Source organism: Myotis lucifugus, unplaced genomic scaffold, assembly GCF_000147115.1.
Source record: "Myotis lucifugus unplaced genomic scaffold, Myoluc2.0 scaffold_17, whole genome shotgun sequence".
Taxonomy (NCBI): domain Eukaryota; kingdom Metazoa; phylum Chordata; class Mammalia; order Chiroptera; family Vespertilionidae; genus Myotis; species Myotis lucifugus.
This window is the reverse complement of record NW_005871065.1, coordinates 9780616-9799185: the sequence shown is the minus strand read 5'-3', so window position 1 is coordinate 9799185 and position 18570 is coordinate 9780616. Positions and strand designations below refer to the sequence as shown.

Below are 18570 nucleotides of genomic sequence, written 5' to 3'. Positions count from 1 at the left end.
TTACCTGGTCACAGCAAACACTTTGTATAGTATGCTAGAGCTTTCGGGTGGAGCTGGCAATTGATATTTGCAAAAAAGTGTATCACATTCCCAGGCGAAGATGGAATTATCTTTAAAGCAGCTGAGGATGGTATTACTTAATGGGAGAAAGAAAACCTAAAGATGGAGAAAAAAAGTCATTGTCATATAAGGATCATATAGCCCTCCTTAAATTTAAAATTATACAATTAGCCAAACATTCTTTTTAAAAATTATTTTTTCTTGAACTAGAGAAAAATACATTCACAATATATGAAAGGGGCTAATACTGATATTTCACATGCCATTATAAACTAAAAAGAAAAGGTAAAATCCTTTAAATAAAAAATAGGTGACTATAATGACTAGGCAATTCATATAATACTAAGTAACAATTTAAAAATATTTAACCTTAGTAAAGATTCAAATGAACATAACAAGATACCATTTTATGTGAATCAAATTTACTTAAAAATAATACACACTTATATGTATACACAACTATACATATACTCACATATGTATTATATTTACAAACTATATACTTATATAAACACTCCATTAAATACTAACTACTGATAAATGTTAAAGGTAATAAATGGTGAAAGCATTGGAAAAGGGCATGGTCACACACTGTTGCTGGTAGTTAAAACTGGTTAAAAATACTGAACAACAAATCTCAACAGCCTTAAAAATACGTATCTCTTCTGAACTAGTCGATCTGTTTCTAAGAATTAATCCTTTGGGGTGGGGGGGGAATCAGCAAAGTGCTTTAAAATAAATGTTTGTTGAGCATTACTTATAAAAAATGTAAAAAGTGGAAAACAAATACATGATCATATTGTTTTAGAGATTCAATTTACTTAATGGACAAGTAAGACTAAAATTGAAAGCAAAGTTGAAAATATCATTTTGCTAATTTCTCATGAGTTTCAATGGCCTCAAATATAATTTTGTGTGTCATCTGTGTAAAACACATGAAGAGAGGGAAAGAAGGCAGGAAAATAAGGAAAGAAAATGGAAGAAACCAATGCATTAAGGACAAAATATTCCTGCCCATCGTCTCAAAATAAATCCCCTCAAATGGCTTGGGACATTTCACATGGTTTGAACCTTGGTTACATCTCCAGCTATTTATTCTTTGATTCCAATCTAGAAGAGCCTCCTTAACTATATAGCTTATTATAACACTTTATATTTGAACACATTTTGTCATTGTTTCTACAGCTGTGTCTTTAAAGCTTTATTATTATTTTTAAATACATGACTGTTTCTGTGTTGGAAAAAGAGGAGTAGGACTCAATGAGGCAGCAGAGCACCTTTAAGAAGTCGTGGCCTTTCATTCCCCTGGTTTGTCACACACCTTTGCAATGTTACTAGTGTCAGAAGGAAGCCTGTTTCTCTTGGAATGATGCATTCTTTGGGGGTGAAGTGTTCAGTGTCTTTTAACAGTGGATTGGAGTGTCTCTTGAGTATTTAGAATCTGGATACGGCTATTGTCACAGTCATGACAGACAGCAAACCAGAATGACTGTCCAGGGGAAAATCAAACACCAAAACTATGGTGGCTTTCCCCAGTGTTACAAAAATAGTGGGTTAATAAGGCTCTTTCTGAAATACTTCTGCAACCTTGACTCCAATTTGTGTTACTGTCACCCAGCTTATTATATACATACAGTTAAGAAGTGATTCTAATAGTAATATTATACAAGAATTTCAGGGAATTGTAAGCCATAATTTTCTCAACAAAAATTGCAGGCTATTGTCATAAACTCTGTTTTTCTCATATACATATAATAGTATCTTTTCCCAATAATAAGCAGTGCTAAAAAACACACGGAAATACACACATACATAATAATGCATTATGGAAAATACTGGTTAAATAAAAAAGCCTACTCGGGATTCATGTTAACAAGACATAATAAAAATGCTGACTCAATTGATCCAGCCTGATCCAGCTCCTCATTTTTGTCTTTGGCTCACTTTGTCAAAGACAACCTCTGGGAGATCTCTTGCCAAAAGATTCAGGAAGGCATTTATAGTATAAGGACCATATAGAAAGAATCTGTAATGAATATAGTGTACTCTATCATGGATGCATTAAAAGATGGTTTCAAAACCAATGTCAAAAAATGTGACAATATATAAATAAATTCATACAATATGTAAAAAAAGTGACAAGATTTTTATTATAATTAGCAACATTTTTCTAGAAAAGTAATAAATTTATTCCTACTGAGAGAAGCAAAAGCTTAAAAGTTAATGAGCATCAGCTGCTATTTTAGGGGAATAGCTGTGATAAATTATTGCCTACATGATTATTCATTACTAGATCTGTGATTTTAATTGCCAGAGTTTAATGATTATAAAATTGTTCCTAATGAATCATGCCACTATTTAGATAGTGTCATCTCTTGACAAGCATAAAAAGCTTGGAATAAAAACTGTAAAAGCATTAACAAATGTACAGGGATGAGGCTGTGGTTTTTCCTTGCAAAAGATGAGAATCCTATGCTTTTCAAATCCATCTTTGAGAGGTATGTGAGCTTTTATCCAAGTTTAAAGAGTACAGGCTAGTCATCTGAGCAAGTTAAGGCCAAATGTATAATTCAGCAGCAATTTTAGTGAGCTCCTATTGTATATAGAGAGATTAAATTAAGTTCAGTAGTATACTCTTTATTAAATATTTTCTAATATCCATCATGAAATCTTTTCTGATACATACTGAACCACAGAAATCAGAAATCCCAGGGTTTATTCCAAAACCCAAACAAAGAGCTAAATAACCTACCTCCAAGAATCAGTAAAAGAATAAAAATTTACTAATATGAAGAGGTGTCACTAACCGGTTTACCTGAAAGCAGGACTGTATAATGGAATGACTGTGGAGTAAAACAGGCTTTGATTCAAACTGCAACTCCTCTATAAGCTGTGTGACACTGGACAAGTTACTTAATGTTTCTGAACTTCAGTTTCCCTATTTGTACAATGAGGATAATGGCATCTACTTTTTAGGATTATTTAAGCTTAAAAAGAACAAAGTGGCCCTGACCGGTTTGGCTCAGTGGATAGAGTGTCGGCCTGCAGACGGAAGGGTCCCAGGTTCGATTCCGGCCAAGGGCATGTACCTTGGTTGCGGGCACATACACAGTAGGGAGTGTGCAGGAGGCAGCTATCGGTGTTTCTCTCTCATCGATGTTTCTAACTCTCTATCCCTCTCCCTTCCTCTCTGTAAAAAAAATCAATAAAATGTATTTTTAAAAAAGAACAAAGTGCTAGGTACATAGTAAGAACTCAATAACAGGTATCTATTACTATTAGTATTAATTACTGCTATTGCTAGTACAAAAACCAGTGGAAAGCTGTTGGAGTGGTAGGTTCTTTAAGAACATTTGAAATCCAAGGTCCATAGCTCTCTATCTGAAACCCTGGGGGCCAGGTGTGTTCCAGAATTCAGAATTACTTCTGACGTGAGAAAAGCAATATGATGCATATTCTATAAATTTATGTGGAACCCCTAGGTGAACTGGAGCAGTACCCCACACTCAAAACATTAATCTTTCAGCCTCATGTCAATTCAGTCCAGGCTCTGCTGCCAGACAAATTCAAGTCAGATCAGATTTTGCCGCCAAGTGAATTATTGAACAACTTTTGGCCTTTTGAATTACGAATAAGGAATCATGCATCTATTTAATGTGTTTTAAAAAAAATATCCCGGGCGATGTAGCTCAGTGGCTGAGCGTCAACCTAGGAACCAGGAGGTCACAGTTTGATTCCTGGTCAGGGCACATGCCTAGGTTGTGGGCTCGATCCCCAGTGTGGGGTGTGCAGGAGGCAGCTGATCAATGATTCTCTATCATAATAGATGTTTCTATATAATCACTTTATAGCTTTTTAAGGTATTTAATTGCATAATCCCATAATGGAACTAAATAACAGATAACAATAATAATAGATAATAATAACAGTAATAATAGAAACAGCAGCAGCTGCAGCTAACTTTTACTAAGCACTTACTATACAACAAGCATTGTACTGAGTGCCTTACACAGATGATCACATTCAATCCTGAAGCCGATTGTAAGGTATTATTACTATTTTCATCTTATACACATAAGAGAAATAGCTTGTCAAAAAGGTTTGACATGAATCTACTCATGCCTTTATAAGAAACAGAGGTGAGAGATTGAGTTAAATGATCAATGATAAAACAGTAAGATGAAGCCAGAATATGGGGCATTTTCTAAGACAATTAGCCTGGTCTCTCACTCAGAAAAAAATTGATGTTATATAAAATAAAAATGGTGGAAGTCTGTTTTAGATTAAAAGAGCCCTCATAAAATGAGACCCACAGCACCATCTGTCATCATGTGCCATAAAAAAATCACAAAAGTTCTACTTAAAATGTAGAATCAGAAACTGGAATAAAAATATAGTTTGATAAGAATAAAAGTCTTGCTTTACAATTATTTCCTATTTTCAGCAGAATAAACCAGGAATGGCAACATCTGCCCACCTCAGGTTTTTGTATAGCCCAGCAGCTAAGAATGGTCTATACATTTTTAAATTACTTCATTATAGATGCTTATATGAGTACACACATAATATCCTCAATTTTGCTCGTGGCCTAGAGAACCAAAAATATTTACTAGCTGGTCTTCTGAGAAAAGAAAAAGTTGGCTGGTAACCAATAGACGATGCTGCTTTATTTTGGAACAATATATTTACATGAATACTGCATACTATACATACATTTCCTACACTTAATTTTATTCTCATATCACTAACATTTGCGGCCTATTTTTTAAACTAAAATGTCTAAATGTCTGAGCAAGGTTAAAATTGGCAAATATCCAGTATATACTAATTTTAATTTCATGGTAAAAAGAACAGAGAGTTTTTGTGTCATTATTTCATAACTGTTTCCATTGTGGGTCCAACTCCCAAAGCTCCCTTCTTTAGAATTTAGAAACAACCTACTGAGACATTTGGCCTAAATCCCCAATGAATAAGCTGACTACAACTTTTATCTTTCTTTAATTATCAAAGGCAAATTAAAGAACTTTGGAATTTCCATGGAGACTATAAAATAAATTTTTGGTTGACATGCACTGCTACCTGCTCATGTTAATACCAGAGAACTTAAAAGCAATAATGCATATATAACACAACTTGAAGCAAAATAATTAATCACACGGGAGACCAAGACAAACCTGAAAATAGTATTAAGCTAATCAAATTTAAAAAATTAAACTTAAAAGCAAAAGAAGTGGATTTTTTTAAAGTGATATATGTATACAATAGAATATTGATCAGCAATAAAGAGGAACAAACTACTAATACATACAACAACATAGATAAATCTCAAAAACATTATGCAGAGTGAAAAAAGCTTTACACATATCATTAATGACTATTTATGTGACATTTTAGAACAGACAGAACTAATCCATGCTGGAGAACTTCCGGGCAGTGCTTATCTGGGAAGGGATAGCATGGACCTTTCTGGGAAGATGGTAATGATAGGTCTGCACAGATTACAAAGGTGTGTGCATGTGTCAACACTTAACAAATGAATACTTAAGATTTGTGTATTTCACTATATATATATATATGACATCAAAACATACTGAATGATTAAGTATTTATGGGCATAAAAATGGTTAGAACCATAATATAGTTTAGTAACATAACGGGAGGTCTAGCCCTGCTGGTGTGGTTCAGTGGTTGAGCATTGACCTATGAACCAGGAGGTCACAGTTTGATTCCTGATCAGGGCACATGCCCGGGTTCTGGGGTTGATCCCCAGTATGGGGTGTGCAGGAGGCAGCCGATCCATAATTCTCTCATCATTGATGTTTCAGTCTCTCCCTCTCCCTTCCTCTCTGAAATCAATAAAAATATATTATTTTAAAAAATAAAGGGAAGTCTAGTATAGGAACATGTCAATGTTAGAATCTAGATGGGGGTGTACATGTGCTCACTGTGAAATTCTTACAAATCTGCTGTATGTTTGAAATGTTTCATAACAGAATGTTGGGGGGTTAAAACCTAAAGCAAAACCAATCAGCAAAATAAAAACTATCAGCTTGCTAAAGTTGAAGTTATATACTATAATAATAATTTTTTTAAATAAGAAAAAAAGCTCAGTAAGTAATAAGCTATAGCCATAGGCAACATCTTCAATTCTATAGGCCACTTTGCTTTGCTTGTTGTTGAGTTATGAAAACACTGGTATGTGGGACAAATGCATCATTATTCTTAAATCATCTATAAATACTGTTGGCCAAGAAACTAGCCTGAGAAACACAATAGACCAAGATGTTCCCCCTCACTGACCTTTTGTATACCCACAGACTGGAGAATATTCAGCTTTCTTTTTCTCTGAAAGGTATCCAAGTCCCAGAGCTGTGCCGTATCAGAAGAAGTAGTGATGGCGTACTTCCCTGATGCATGCACAGAGATCGAAAACACCGATGATTCATGTCCTCTCATCCAGCTAACCAGCTCCTTGGTGACTGTGGTAAAAAGTAAAATGGTTATACAGGTAAAACACTATATATCATCCAAAAACTAATCCAACTGATGACTAGGTATTGAGGCACCTCCATTAATCTCTACAAACATGGAAACCTGTGTCTCGTTAATAAAACTCACTATAGGACATGTTAGTAACATGTATATGTATCATGGAGGCATGAGGATGAGGCCAAAAGTGCTGGGAGCTCGGGCTTTCTCTTGTGAGGAATATTCTCATGATAGAGAGTACTATACCTGAGCTGTTTTAGGAAGAGCATTTTGAGGCACCTAGTGGCTCTATTGGAAAGGGGAAGAGATTAGACAAAACGACTAATTTATTTGCTGCTGTAACCACCCAGGAAGGAGATAAGGAGAGTCTACACTAAGAATGTGGTGATACAGAAAGGACAAGTTCAAGAGCTATGAAGGAGAAAAATCGAAGGACTTTGTGATCAAATGGATGTCAAATGGATGAAAGAGGAGTTAAGACTCCAGGGGTCCTGGTTTAGTTATGTAAACAGATGGTGATACTTCTAACTAACTACCTCCCTAGTGAGAACTACATAAGGAGGAACAGATTTAGCAGTGTGGGGAGAAGAGATAATGAATTTGATTTGCAAAATTGATTCTGAGGCACATGTGTGTGTACATGTGCATGCGTGTGTGACATACAAGCAGAGAAAACAGCCAAAAACTGTTCATGATAATTATCAGAGGGTAGTAAAATCATAAGTGATCTTTATTTACTCTTTACATTTTGTGTCTCCAAGTTTTCTATGGTAAGCATCTTTTAATCAGCCTTTTTTCCCTCCAGAAAGATGGATATGAGGAAAATAGAAAGCAAGATGTAAGTCTGGGGGGGGGGGGGGGACAATGGGGACAAAAAAGGGGACATTTGTAATACTTTCAACAATAATGATTTTTAAAAAAATGTAAATCTGGGAAACATTAAGGCACAAAGTATGTCAAAACTAAAGACAGCGGAACAGATAAATCCTTAGGGAGAGAGTAGTGGTTTCTGAGCTCCAGTCTAAAAAGTCTGGCATGAATGGTCAATTTTTCACTCATCTTCAGTGAAATGAGAAAAATAAGAATAATGGCTTTTTCAGAAAGCTAAATTTAAAGTACTACTTTTTAATCTAGTATTATATCCTTCTAAGTTTCTTTTTGTTAAAAAAAACACTTTGTTTTATGAAGTTATGATTTTTCTAATGTCAATTAGCAAAACTAAAAGTTGACAACCTATGTGGGTTCTTCTACTTTTTGTTTTTAATTGAGTCAAAAATCCAAAGTCTAGGAGCCGCTACTAGTATAAGAAGCCAGGAGAGAGACTACTATAGAAGCTGTCAGAAAGGCAGGAGAAAAACCAAGAGACAGTATGAAAACTAAGACTCTTAAAGTCATCCAAAGTGTTAAATGCCACTGAGAAGGAGAATGAGAGTTTAAAGAGGATTTAAACATTAAGAAGTTACTCATGACCTTGGAGATAGAAGCCTCAGTAGCATGGAGTTGGGGGAGCAAGAATCAGAATCCATTGATGGACACTTCAAAGATGCAGGACTTGGTAGTGAAGACAGAGGGAGGTAGTTGGAGAGGTGAAGACAATATTTAACCAAGGGGCCTCATGGGGGAGGGAGGGTATCAATAAGACAGAAGAAACTACAAAAAGATGGAACTAAGACAGAAGAACAGAGTGGAATATAAGGAAAGCAATCGCACAGAAGCATAAAGACTTAGTTTTTCAGAATTTCTGTGCCAGCAGTGTTGGTAATACCAAAAATTGGGAACAGTTTAAAGTCCATCAATAGGTAATAGGTTAAATAATTCTGGTTGTGCAAATATCAACAGAGTAGATAGAATATTTGGTAATGATGTCAAATATACGTATGAATTTTTGAAGTAAGAAAATGATTGCACAAAACAATATAGATAGATGATCATGTTTGTTAGAATGTAGAAAAGGTATATGCATGAAAACAGACTTGGAAAGATAGGTCACATTACAAAATCCCTATGTCTCTGGGCATCACTGAAGACCGCTGCTTTTTCTCTAGCACAGTGGTTCTCAACCTTCTGGCCCTTTAAATACAGTTCCTCATGTTGTGACCCAACCATAAAATTATTTTCATTGCTACTTCATAACCGTGATGTTGCTACTGTTATGAATCGTAATGTAAATATCTGATATGCAGGATGGTCTTAGGCGACCCCTGTGAAAGGGTCGTTCGACCGCCAAAGGGGTCGAGACCCACAGGTTGAGAACCGCTGCTCTGGCACATGTAGCAGTGATGAAGAACAGGGACCCTGCAGCTAGACTACCAGATTGGGAATCCTGGCTCTCCCACTTAGAAACTGTGGCGCCTGGGCCAAGTTACTTCTGTGCCTCATTTCCTCATTTGCAAAATGGGGATAAGAAGTATCCATCTTCGTGGGTTATTATGATGATTAAAATTAATTAACATGTATCAAGTCATAGAACAAAGAGTAAACACTGAGTGTCAGCTAGCACTATTATTACTATTATTATTATTATAGTTTATATATTGTTTTAAACATAACACATCAATTACTTTAATAACAAGAAAAAATACAGTTGAGAGATCTTTTTTTCTTAGTAAGAATAAGAGGTTCAGTTTATAGAACTCTACACTCTATAAAAAATGTTGTATAAAATACATAGGTTATATTTAAAAAGTATTCTTCTGTCCTGTGTATCTGGAATTTGGCCTTCAAAGGGAGGTATGGTCTTTATCCAGGCTCTGGGGAGGCACCCTCTAAGCCCCTGGGACTTCCCCAGCCATAGGAATGTCTTTGTTATTCAGACAGCAGCTGACAGTTTATGCTAAGGAGAGAACCTCAAAGTGGAGGTCGGCCATACCAGAAAGACCAACCACGTGAGTGATTAGAAGGTTGGGGCTTTGGGCCACATATCAGCCTGACCTCCATAGAGAGGATGAAAGGATGAAAACCGAGTTCATCCCGGAGGGCAATAACCCAATCAATCATGCCTACACAATGAAGCCTCAATATAAACTCTGGACATCAAAGTGGGTGAATTTCTTGGTTTGGCAATACTCAGTGGGGATGGCCGCACATAGAAGCTGAGAGCTGTAATGTGTCCCGGAGGACAATGGAACCTTCTCAGATTCCACCCTATGTTTCTTTCATTGGCTGGGTCTAATTTCTATCCTTTTGCTACATTAAAACTATAATCCTAAGCATAGTGCTTTCCTGAGTTCTGTGAATCATCCTAGTGAATTATCAAGCCAGAGGGTACTTGTGGGAAACCCTGAGTATACAGCCAGCTGATCTGACGAGAGGATGGCCCTGGAGCCCCTGAACTTGTGGCTAGTGAGGGATGGCTTTTGGGGACTACTCCCACAGACCCCTTGCAGGATTCCAGTCTATATTTTACCCTGCTTCAAAAGACAAATAGGAGGACTTCTTACCTGTATCGAAACATTTAATAGAATAATCAGCTAACGCCACAAGGAATTCAGACTTCCTATGAAGATTAAAGGCCAGAGCTGTGCAAGCTTGTGCTGTTCGCTGAACAAGATTAAACCTATTAAGAGATGACTGCATTAGTATCAGCAATTCTTCCAATAACCATCAATTTTATGTTGGAGGAGTCCTTAGAGACAGAAAATGAAACCCAGGCCAAAAATAGATTAAGAAGAGAGCTAAATGCCATGGAAAGGAGTCTGGCTTTTACTTACAGAGTGGGAAGCCAGCAGAATCATGATCAGGCATGTCTTTTCGAAAGATGATTCTGGCAGCAATGGCACGTGGACCGAGGGACAAGGAAGAAGTGCTCACTGAGAAAGCCACTACAGAGAATCTCAACCAGAGTTATGAGTATAAAGTGAAAGAACAAGCAAAAGAGGTGTCAGAAGTCAAGTGGAGAGAGGCTCAGTGACCCCCTAACATGGTGACGAGGGAGAAAGCAGGAATTCCTCACGTGTACATGAAGATGAGAAGATATCTCATAAGGTTGTCGTGATGATTAACTATACAATGACTAAATGAAATAATACGTTAAGTGCTTAGCAGAGTACTTGGCACAAAGCTAGAGTTTAATCTACAAAAAAAAAATACATTTTTCAAGCTTGGGCAAAAGATGAACAAGTTTGGGGACAGGAAAAATAAGTTGGATTTTAAACATGTGGAAATTAAACCACTGGATTGATTAGGCCCTTGCAAAACATTTAGAGCTGCTTTGTCCAAAAGAAATATAATGCAGGTCACATGTATAATTTAAATTTTTCTAGGTGCCACATTAAAAAAGTAAAAAGAAACAGTCAAATTAATCTTAATATATTTTACTTAATTCAATATATTGAAATATTTCAACAATTAATTAAAAATTAATGAGATATTTTACATTCTTTTTTTTCATCCTAAGTCTTAAAAACCCAGTGCATATTTTACACTAACAACACATCTTAATTTGGACTAGCCACCTTTCAGGGGCTCAAGAGCTCCATACGGCCAGTGGCTGCATGGCAGCCGGTCTGGAAGCTACCCAGTGGTGGCAGAAGCAGATCTGAGTTACCAGTATTCACATGGCAGCTGAGTGAAGCCGGAGGCTTGGGGGTGGTGAGATTATCAAAGAGGAACCTGGAATATGGAAGGAAGCAGGCCAAGGCCAGATCCCAAAGTAGCACGACAATAAAGGGAAGAAGAGTCAGCAAAACACGGAAAAAAATAAAGAGGTAGAAAAATCAGGAAAATGTTGTACCCTGAAGCATAAGAAAAAACATTTCAGGGAGGAGGGAAGACAAGAGCATTTAATAAAAAAAAAATTGTAGAAACCACTGGATTAGGCAATTAGGAAGGTTGTGAGGAAGCCCAGCGTAGTGGATTTTAGAATCAGGCCAGATTTCAGCTCTGCCACTTATTCCTCTGCTCTGCTGTAAATATTTACAGAGAGAACAGGGACGTGGACAAAATAAAAGAGAGGACCTCATGACCCGGGGGTGGCTATAGAAGACAGAGATTAGCCCTGGAAGAAATTAGGATCACCTACTTCTATGAATAAAGTGGCAAAGAGGTACAGATGGCTGAACTTTCAGATATATTTGAGGCTGCCGTTGGGGAGGAGGAAGGGAAGCTTGAAGGCAACAGTCAAAATAAGAGTAGGGTCCAACACAAGGAAATTGATAAAGGTTTGAAAGCCTCAGAGGCTGCTCTACGCTGTTTGGCTCAGTGGATAGAGTGTCGGCCTGTGGACTGAAGGGTCCCAGGTTCGATACCGGTCAAGGGTACGTGCCTCAATACTCTGTGACCTGCCATGGAGGAGGCAACCAATCAATGTGTCAGACACATTGATGTTTCTCTCTCTCTCTGTCTCTCCCCCTACCTTCCACTCTCTCTAAAAATCAATGGAAAAATATCCTCCATTGAGGATTAGCAACAACAAGAACAAAAACAAATACTCAGAAGAGGATGGGAGAAGTAAATAACAAGAGAAGCAAATGAAATATTCATTATTCTGTAATGCAGCCAGGCAACAATTATTTTTATTTCATTTAGCAGTGGGAGCAAAGGAGAGACAGTTGTATTGATTTAAGACCGGGAATTGGCAGGGTAGGTTAGGCAAGAGTAAAGGGTGGGAGAACTGTAACCATTGCATTTTTGGTAATGAGGAGAAACATGAATAACAGACTTCTATCTAGTAAACCACAGATAAATAAATCACATACGACCTCTTCTTTTCTTGAACTTTTTGCAAATAAGTTACTGAGATCATGTTCCCTACAAACAAGGAAATTCTCCTGTGTGATCACAATACAACCATCAAAATCAGAAAATTACGTTTATATGTTACCACCATCTAATCCTCAGACCCCATTCAATTAGCCAGTTGTCCCCGTAATGTCCTTTACAACAAAAGGACCAGTTCAGATTCATGCCCTTACTTGTCATGGGTCTAGCCTCCCTCTGTCCGGAATAGCTCTTCAGTCTTTCCACAACTGTCATGGCCTTGACCCCTGTGAAGATTACAGGCCAGTCTTGTAATACAATGCCCTTCAATTACCTTGGCCTGGTGATCCAACAGATTAGATTCCGGTTACTTGGCCTTGGAACGGAATAGCACAGAGGTGACACTGTATGCTCTTTACTGTACCTTATCAGGTAGCACACAAGTTTTGATTTGTCCCACTATTCATTTAACTGTAATCATTTGATCAGGTGGTGCTTGGCAGGCTTCTTCACTGTAAAATTACCCCTTTCCCTCTGAAATTAATAAATATTTTGTGGGAAGTACTTTCTGACTATGCAAATATCTGCTCTCATTAAACTGTTGAGTGCAGCACAAATGCCTGGATTTCTATTTTATTCAATGAGTTATGATCCATTACTATCATTATTTATTTTAATACTCAAATTGTCTACAATATGGCCCGAGGGAACTCCTTCAAGCTGACATTTACTAGTATGTCCTTGTGAAACATTCCCATTATTTTCGAAAAATTCCTTTTCTAGCTACAAAAAGTTCCAGGATCATCTTGTACTTTGCTCGCCTCCATCCTAAAAGTGGTCATTTCTGCAAGAATCCCCGAATCCTTTCAGCAGATGTCGTGTTTAGAAAAGAAGAACTGAGCATGTTCTTTGTAAGCCGGGGAGGCTGTTGTTGCTCCCAGGTCCTATGAATGGACAAAGCTAGGAAGTATATGTATATATTATTCACTCATTTGCTCATACACACACCTCTATTTATTTCTATATCTTTATATATTCAAAACCAGAGTTCGCATAGACATATCAAATTGCAATCCAGTACCACAGACTCATTCTAGTTTCCTTCCTTTCCAAGAATTAGAAACCTGGCCCCCATTATCCTCAATGTACGTACTCATTTGATCAACGCCCCTATCTTTCTCATGATTGCCCCCCCCCCCCCATGCAGACACCTTCTGACTCTGGCTGGGCAGTGCAGGTCTCCCTCCCACCTGCCCCCACTGCATGAATGCCTCCCTTGATGAGTCTCACTTAATTGCAAAGGGAGAAAAGAAGAGGAAGAAGAGGATGATCAATTCTTTAAAATCCCTGGATCTAGCTTTCTGACAACAATGTACAAAGAAATTGTGTTCTTTCTAAATTGCTGAATGAAGTACAAGACATTTACTGACAAATTGGCAATAATAAATCTTTAAATTTAAGGAAAAACAAACTACTAGAGATACTGTTAAAACCAGACCTTTATTTAATTCTCTCAAACATACTAGTATAACCGTATTATCTTTCTATCCTTCCCCACTTTCTTCCATCAGCATTAAGAGAGTGTTTTTCAAGGCACCTGAAACACACTAAGAACTTAATAAATCTTCCTGGATGAATAAGTAATAGCAGGTACCAAAAGTCAGTGAATTAATAACATTAAATAAGGCAAATATCAAAAGTATCACTCACCTGTTTCCAGGCAAGTCAAAACCATAGATATTTCCTTGATGATCCCCAGCAATTAAGCAATCACCGGAGCTATCAAAAGCCACATTCAAAAATCGCAGAACTTTGGGAAGGTAATCGGAAGTGGTATGAATGATGTTCACTATAATTCTGCAAAAAATACCAAACACACACACATTAAATTCTATGTCAGGCATTACTTGTTATTATGAAAAATATGGCTTTTATGGCATAATTCACTAATTTTGAAGTTGTTTGCCTACCCATTCTCCCCTCTCCTACTATTGCTGCTGTTTCTCCTCTACTAGAAGCAATCCTACAATGATTTCTGAAAACAGTTCAGAAAGTTACTCATCAAAGTAGCTATTGTTCATTTAGTCATCAAACACCTGACAAGTCACTATGTGTCATGCACTGAATAAGCCAGGAACTAAGAGTAATCGATAGACATGGGTACTGCCCTCATGGAACTTCCAGGTTAGTGGTAAAGACACATTTAAAAAATAGATGCACATAGGAACAGATTTATAAATTGTGACTGACAGACAACAACAGGATAAAGGAGAATGTATTTTGGACTTAAATTGTTACAGTAAGCAACAGACATGATAAAAACAATAAGTTTTATATAAATCACAAGCTACCATATAGAAGGAAATTTTCAATCCAATATTCCAAGTTTAAGATATCCTAATGAGATTTTGTTTTTGTGACATAGTGTTCCAAAGTGAAAGTGTCCTTGAGTTTTATTTTCAGCTATATTTGTCTAAAGTTACTTTTTTTTGAGAGAGAAAGCGAAAGCATATATCTACTAAAAAGTAAGCTATTTAAAACTTACAGCACAAAATAACTCCTTAAAATATGCGTGTATATTCAGGTCATGAACAAGAATAGTCCCATTCTTTATTGCAATAATAGTTTTCATATCATGAAAATTTGACTCTGGGGACATTTTTGAATTTTAATATTAGAGACACCTATTTTCCTCAGTATCACTTCATTAAAAAATACTAAATTGAATTAAGTGCATTAAACATGTTCTTCAGTTTATCTAAAAAGAGCTTTTCAGACTCATTGGGTGAAACAGCAAAATTCTTTTAATGCTCACTTTTATCTAGTCCCTGAGAAAGAGTCTGTCTGTGCTTGACCAAGCTTTAGTCAGGCTCCTGACCTTCTAGCAGGCCCCATCTGTGCACTTCCTTATAAAATCTAATTTTAGCAAGAACGCTGCTCAGGCAGGTTAATCAGAATCCCCTATCCTCAACATCCCATCATCCTTGATATGTGATCTTGTTCCTCATCTTCAGTCTCCCAGGGGACGTCTTACCCACCCTGGCCTGTCTTCAGCCAGAATCCTGTTAGGTCGGTTTAGCCAGAACTCCCTTCCCCAGATGCTTTCTCCTAATAATTTTCCATCCACTGTTTGACCCCCACCCTGTTCCTTGGTTGTAAATTCAGACTTGCCCAGCTGTATTCAGAATCCAAACCAGTTCTGTACTGAGGTCTCTTTTCCACTATTGCAATAGTCCTGAATAAAATCTGTTTTTACCATCTTAACTATTGCCCAACTTTGGTTTTTCTCTGATATCCTCAGAGGGAGAGGGGAGAAATAAACGTATCGAAATGACAAATAATCACATTAAAATGTCCCAGGAAATTAAACTCAGACAGAGCAAATGACTTTTGCCTCCAGTCTTTTTTCTATAACATTTATTATGTGTTTGGATTATAAAATTACACAATCATTGTTCAAAATATGGAAAACACAGAAAAACACTAATACATACATAAAAATGATTACAACCTTACCAGCTAAATATAGTCACAATTAATAGCAGCATTCTCCCCTTCTAATTTTTCATATAAATCACCCCTACTAATATTTATTTTAGCAAAGCTGTCTCAATTGCTCACAGGTTGCCTGATGGAGGTCCTAAGTCCTTAAACAAAATAAAAACATTAAATATGTTCTCAACACAAGGATGCAGGAGACACTATTTTAAAGTCTTCATAACACCCTAAGACAACCCTGTCTGGGAGGTATGATTATCTTCTCTTACCGTAGGGATTAATTTGCCCAAGGTCACAGAGCTAGGAAATGGATATTTATTTCAACTGAAGTCCATCTGACCCCACAGTCAGTGCTCCCTGCTCTCTCAACACCATAATGAAGGATTTTAACAAACAAAAAGAAAGCTGTTTTAGTGGAAGAAGCAAATAAGGACATTTGCACACAAACTTGTTTCTTTCATTTTTGGAATCTTGCACATATATCTCAATGTTTTATAACGGCAAAAAAGAGAATTATTGTGGGTTGGCAATAACGTTTAGAATATTTTTTTAATATATTTTATTGATTTTTTACAGAGAGGAAGGGAGAGAGATAGAGTTAGAAACATCGATGAAAGAGAAACATCGATCAGCTGCCTCCTGCACACCTCCTACTGGGTATGTGCCCGCAACCAAGGTACATGCCCTTGACCGGAATCGAACCTGGGACCTTTCAGTCCGCAGGCCGACGCTCTATCCACTGAACCAAACCGGTTAGGGCAACGTTTAGAATATTTACAAAACGTCAGAAGTAGGGGTGGTATTTACAAAGAAAATTCCTACTACAGAATCCCAACGCTGGACAAAACATTTTATTCAATGGAGTTGGAGGGGCAGCAGCACTGTTAGGGGACTGATAGGAACCAGAAACCAAACAAGCTGCTGGTACAACGACTAGCACTGTGCTGCTCAGGGTATGCAGAGTTGGCACTTAAAAGTCTGTTGATTTGTAGAGGAGCAAAACCCAAGGATCAACAGAAAAATGACAAGAACAAGAAGCACACTGAAACACAAACTCAAGTGATGAAACAAAGTCCAGGAAATCCTAGGGAATTAGAAGCAAGAAGATCAACCCGTGTGGCAACTGGAACCAACATGGCATCACTTTGGGGCAAAGGCTATCATTACAATCACAGGAGAGGCTGAGCCTTAAACAGGACAGATATTTGAGAACAGAATGCAAAGCGGAGCTGGGAGGGGAGGGATAAATGGGCAGAGCACAGAGGATTTTCAGGGCAGTGAGAATATTCTGTGTGGTATTCTGATGGTGGATACGTGTCATTATACACTTGTCCAAACCCATAGAATGTACAACATCCAGAGTGAATCTTAATGTAAACTGTGGACTCTGGGTGATAATGATGTGTCAATGTAGGCTTATCCATTGCAACAACTGTACCACTCTGGTGGGGGATATGGGTATTGGGAAGGCTATGCATGTGTGAGGGGCAGGCGGTATATGGGAAATCTGTACCTCCTCTCAATTATGTGGGAAATCTGTACCTTCCTCTCAATTTTGCTGTGAACCTAAACTGGAGAAGGACGAGGACGAGGTGAGGAGGAGGAGGAGGAGGAGGGGGAGGGGGGGGACAACAACAAGAAGAAGAACAAGAAGAAGAAGAAGTCTATTAAGAAAAGAGGACCAGAAGCAGAAGCGCTGGCCTTACTGGAAGGCTGACCTGCATTGTGGAACCACCACCCCTACACAAGCTAAAATGTAAACTCCAGAGAAGCGGGCGTTTGTTTGTCCTATTACAGTCTCAGCGCTTGGAAGCTTGGCACATCGTAGGTGCTCACTAAAGAGCTGATGAATGAATGCTTGCCCGAATGCAGGCAGGGACTGAAGGATGGACTAACTGCGGCATTTGCAAGGGGTGGAAATGCACTGTTCTTCGCCCGCATCTGGAGTTCTTTTCCAGCTGCAGCAGCTAACCGAGTCTTACTGAGCATCTACCAGGAACACCATAGGATGCTATGGAGATTTAGGCAGGCCGAGTCCTGGCATCACCAGGAGCGCAAATGCTCCCGCGTGTTACCGAGGACCACCTGTCTCCGGCCCCAGGCTAATCCTGGTCACACCCTGGCCCCCGGACTGGGAAGGGGTGTCCGAAACTCAGGCTATCGGCACCTCCTGAAGTCACCCAAGCCAGGCATCCCGGGCCGATCAGAGCCAGAACCCGAACCTCCCCCCGGCCCCCTGCACCCCTTGCAGCGATCCTCTCTAACAGCCCCTCCAACGCCTCCCCAAAAGCAAGGACCCGCCCCTCGTCGGCCCCCACCCCCTGCACAGCCGGTGCCCTCCCGCCTCGGCGTTTACCCGTCCCGAGCGGCCGGGGATGGCTTGCGGTGCCATATCTTGCCGCTCTCCTTGTTGCCCAGGTCTGTGCTCTGCATGTCGGAGCCCACCCGCGGCTGCCAGCCGGCAGGTGACAACCGTCCGGTGCTTTCCCGGCAGGCCCCGCGCTCTAGGCCCGGGAAGTTTGAGCGCCAGCCCCCGACGGCCAGGATCTCCCTGTGCCAGGGCCAACCACGCGCAGGACGCCGGCCTTGTACGGGCAGCCAATCGGAAGGCGGTTTCCTTCCCAACTCTGCCCGGCAAGCCTTCCCGCTTCGGACGATGGAATAGGCCAACGACCTTTTAGACTCCGCCCCTTTCAAGGTCCGTCCCCCCGGGAACCAAAGCCTTCTGGGAATCGTAGTTTTCTGCAGGTGGGACATAGGTGCGAGGAATAGGCTTGGGAATTCTGCATTCTGGGGGCCTCACGGAATTTTAGGCTCCAACGGAGG

The 18570-nt window shown here is 38.9% G+C and overlaps 1 protein-coding gene across 9 annotated transcripts in view; it reads right to left on the bottom strand.

Annotated features, from left to right (window-relative positions):
* Positions 1–18366, bottom strand: part of TBC1D31 (TBC1 domain family member 31) — a 42607-nt gene extending 24241 nt beyond the window's left edge. For 4 of the 9 annotated variants that reach the window (XM_006085264.3, XM_006085255.3, XM_023750966.1 and 1 more), the window contains exons 1-5: positions 18101–18363; positions 13957–14103; positions 9990–10105; positions 6361–6539; positions 5–156 (exon numbers count right to left, since the gene is read on the bottom strand). In XM_006085264.3, the coding sequence (XP_006085326.1) occupies positions 5–156; positions 6361–6539; positions 9990–10105; positions 13957–14103; positions 18101–18177 (671 nt within the window). In that variant the 5' untranslated portion in view covers positions 18178–18363. Of the gene's footprint in view, positions 1–4; positions 157–6360; positions 6540–9989; positions 10106–13956; positions 14104–18100 lie in introns of all 9 variants that reach the window. The other 5 variants (XM_023750963.1, XM_023750965.1, XM_006085258.3 and 2 more) reach the window with 5 other exon arrangements.
* Between the last annotated feature and the right edge of the window lie 204 nt (positions 18367–18570).